We start from the raw sequence: 4,093 nt of genomic DNA, 5'->3' as shown, positions 1-4,093 counted from the left end.
GGATATGGGGATGGATAGGTAGATATGGGGATGGATAGGTGGATATGGGGATGGATATGGGGATGGATAGGTGGTTATGGGGATGGATATGGGGATATGGGGATGGATAGGTAGATATGGGGATGGATATGGGGATGGATAGGTAGATATGGGGATGGATAGGTAGATATGGGGATGGATATGGGGATGGATAGGTAGATATGGGGATGGATATGGGGATATGGGGATGGATAGGTAGATATGGGGATGGATAGGTAGATATGGGGATGGATAGATAGATATGGATGGATGGATAGATATGGGGATGGATAGATAGATTCCAACAAAATGGGAAATTAGAGTTTTGCAGCAGCAAAATCAGTCAAACAGCACAGAATATAAATATAATTAAATACTAGGATACAATATTCATGAAATAATAGGATAAAATACAAGAAGAAAGGTGGTTGGGGTTACCATGATTAAAGTCAAATTAATTAACTTATGTAAATACATAATAACATGCAGAGTTGGGATGAAGGCGAAGGGCCAGCAGAGGGTTTATAAATAATGTGAAAGGAAGCCGTCTGACTTAGAAATTACAGACGGCTGGAGGGGCGTCTCACCATAATATTTATAAAGTTAGTTTACTCTGTGGTGATGTGGTCTGTGGCCTTTACTGGTCTGTGGCCTTTACTGGTCTGGTGTCTTTACTGGTCTGGTGTCTTTACTGGTCTGTGGCCTTTACTGGTCTGTTGCCTTTACTGGTCTGTGGCCTTTACTGGTCTGTTGTCTTTACTGGTCTGTTGCCTTTACTGGTCTGGTGTCTTTACTGGTCTATTGCCTTTACTGGTCTATTGCCTTTACTGGTCTATTGCCTTTACTGGTCTATTGCCTTTACTGGTCTGTTGCCTTTACTGGTCTGTTGCCTTTACTGGTCTGTTGCCTTTACTGGTCTGTTAGGATGGACGTGTTAGTCTGTAAATTACATGTTGGAGGACTGATGGAAGTTACATTTAAAAATGTAAATCTCTTTCTCTTTCTCTCTCTCTGTCTGTTTTTGTCTGTCTCTCTCTTTCTGTTTGTCTCTCTCTCTCTGTGTCCCCCCCCCCCCCCCAGTGGTGTTTCCCCAGGACTTGTTGGAGCGAGGACTTGAAGCCAGTAACTTTGCCATGCTGGGTCTGGGTGACATCGTCATCCCCGGTATCTTCATCGCCCTGCTGCTACGCTTCGACGTCAGGTACACACACACACACACACACACACACACACACACACCCGTCTTCCTTTATGGCTTTAATGTTCATTATAGTCGTAATGAGACACTTCTTCCTGCAGCCTGAAGAAGAACAGCCGGACGTATTTCTACTCCAGTTTCCTTGCCTACATCTTCGGCCTGGGCCTCACCATCTTCGTCATGCACACCTTCAAACACGCACAGGTACGAGACCAGGGCTCCTAAACATGGAGGTGTGGTTCTCCAAACCTATTCATATGACTGAAAGGAACTTAAATGGTAACTTCCAACCTTTTCTACCTGGTGTGTATTTCCCATGTGTTTGTGTCTTACAACATTATGAAAAGGATCCTTGCAGAGATTGAGCTTTTAGGGTAAGATCCTTTTAGTTTAACATGAAACAGCCCCAAAATCATCATCACCAAACCCACCAGACTCCATGTAAATAATCCCTACTTTTATCATCGTAAAAAACACACTTCATTCAAAGTGGACAGAAACTAAATAAAACTACCAAAAGCCGTCTTGGTTCATCTTTCCACTGTTCCACCAATCACCTCTCTGGTCTGGTTGGAATAAACTCTTAATTCACCCATTTACATGTGGAGATATGCTGCTCTATACACGCTAAAAGTAGTGATTATTTACATGGAGTCTGGTGGAGATATGCTGCTCTATACACACTAAAAGTAGTGATTATTTACATGGAGTCTGGTGGAGATATGCTGCTCTATACACGCTAAAAGTAGTGATTATTTACATGGAGTCTGGTGGGTTTGGTGATGATGATTTGTGTTTTCATGTTGAACTAAAAAGATCTTCCTCTTTAACTAAAAGGTCTATCTCTGTAGGGATCCATCCCATAATGTTAGAATAATAATCTGAGTCTGTCAGCGGCTACAACGGAACTTTAAGTGTACGCTGAAAGAGAAATGGGAAGATGTTTCTTACAAGTGCATGGTTGAACTTTATCTTCTCTAATCTGTCTGTCTGTCTGTCTGTCTGTCTGTCTGTCTGTCTGTCTGTCTGTCTGTCTGTCTGTCTGTCTGTCTGTCTGTCTGTCTGTCTGTCTGTCTGTCTGTCTGTCTGTCTGCAGCCAGCTCTGCTCTACCTGGTCCCGGCCTGCGTCGGCTTCCCCGTCATCGTAGCGCTCATCAAAGGAGAGCTCACAGAGATGTTCAGGTGAGTCCCCACACACACCTGCTCCAGATTAACTAAAACGAAGACCTGATACCGGTCTGAAGTTACTAGGCTCGTTGGAGATGAGCCAGGTCTGCGCAGAATCGATCACCGGCGATCGGCGACCGTTGCATGCTGGGTAGATTTCTGTCCGACTTGATCCCGACTTGCTCTGACGTCATGCACACGGGCAACGGGAATCTCACGAGAGCAAGGCGGCCGCAGGTCTGAGACCAGGGGGCCGCAGGTCTGAGACCAGGGGGTCGCAGGTCTGAGACCAGGGGGGCGCAGGTCTGAGACCAGGGGGCCGCAGGTCTGAGACCAGGGGGCCGCAGGTCTGAGACCAGGGGGCCGCAGGTCTGAGACCAGGGGGGCGCAGGTCTGAGACCAGGGGGGCGCAGGTCTGAGACCAGGGGGCCGCAGCTCTGGGACCAGGGGGCGCAGTTCTGAGACGCAGGCGGCGCAGTTGCTTTTCACCGACTGCAAGAGCCAGGCGGACCCAGGCGGACCCAGTGCATGCTGGGAAACGCCGGCTTCTCAGCTGATTTAACACCTGATTGGTTTAAACCACGATGAGGATTTATATAAACTTTTTATAGTTTTTGAATCGGAGGGATTTTAATTGCTATTTGTCTGATTTGAAGACTTATTCTGTCCAGAACACGTGTTGTGTGGCTGATAGACGTTTAGAAGTCAGAGAGACTAAATCTGATCAGATCACGGATCATCTACAGTGTGTTGTTGATTAAAATCAGCAACAGATCTCATGTAGAGCCCTTTGCCAGCTACTCTTTCATAATCAAAACAACTGGAGACTGTGGACCAGCTGATATGTGGGTCTGATTATATTTTATTAAATCAGAATCGCACCACAGTGTTTTTGTCACTTCCTGTCCAGCCTGAAGGCGGCTGGAACTGTCCGACTTTACCGCTGCTTTCTGTCCCCCCCCCCCCCGCTGCTGCCGCCTGCTCTCGTCCACTTTACAGGCGAGGCGCAGTTCATCTCCAACGAGCCTATTGGTTCAGACAGACAACAGCACCCTGGACGTCATGTGAATGTTTTAGACTCTCTGATTCGTCGTTTGTCTGAAATCTGACGCAAGTGGAGCTGCGGAGGATTAAATTGGATTTTAATCCTTCAACAAATTAGAGGCTGCAAAGGTTCATTCAATTAGTTGTCATCATAATAATAAGTTCATCTTAAAACTAATTTAATAATTAACCATTTGACATTTTAGGGACCGAACACCTAATCCATTCATCTAGGAAATAATCTGCACATTAATCTCTGAAAATAATGAGTAGTGGAAACCCTAAAGGCTCTGGTCATTACATTGTTGGAAGCTGTGATGTCTCTCTGTCCTCTGTGTCCTCTGTGTCTATCTATCCTCTCTGTCTATCTGTCCATCTGTCTATCCTGTGTCTTTCTGTCTCTCTGTCCTCTCTGTAGGTTGGTCTGTCTGTCCTCTGTCCCTGTCTGTCTCTCTCTCTCTCGGTCCCTGTCTTTCTTTCTGTCCTCTTTGAAGGTCTGACTGTCCTTCTGTCTCTCATCTCTCATCTTTGATTGACAGCTCCTCACCTCTTCAGCGCCATCATGTAGCGTCACGACACCTCGTCCAGTCCCTCCATCACCAGCCCTCCTCCTCCTTCTTCTTCTTCCTCCTCCCTCCCTCCTCCTCCTCCTCCTCCTCCTCCTCC

General features: G+C 46.4%; 1 protein-coding gene across 1 annotated transcript in view; it reads left to right on the top strand.

The window, feature by feature from the left end:
- hm13 (histocompatibility (minor) 13) overlaps nucleotides 1-2,426 on the top strand; it is a 5,318-nt gene extending 2,892 nt beyond the window's left edge. Inside the window, exons 5-7 of the mRNA XM_034866049.1 lie at nucleotides 1,099-1,219; nucleotides 1,318-1,420; nucleotides 2,313-2,426. Of these exons, the coding sequence (XP_034721940.1) occupies nucleotides 1,099-1,219; nucleotides 1,318-1,420; nucleotides 2,313-2,402 (314 nt within the window). The 3' untranslated portion in view covers nucleotides 2,403-2,426. The remainder of the gene's footprint in view (nucleotides 1-1,098; nucleotides 1,220-1,317; nucleotides 1,421-2,312) is intronic.
- The last annotated feature ends 1,667 nt before the right edge of the window (nucleotides 2,427-4,093 follow it).

Source organism: Etheostoma cragini, unplaced genomic scaffold (assembly GCF_013103735.1).
Source record: "Etheostoma cragini isolate CJK2018 unplaced genomic scaffold, CSU_Ecrag_1.0 ScbMSFa_376, whole genome shotgun sequence".
NCBI classification, from domain to species: Eukaryota; Metazoa; Chordata; class Actinopteri; order Perciformes; family Percidae; genus Etheostoma; species Etheostoma cragini.
This window is presented reverse-complemented; position numbering and strand designations above follow the sequence as displayed.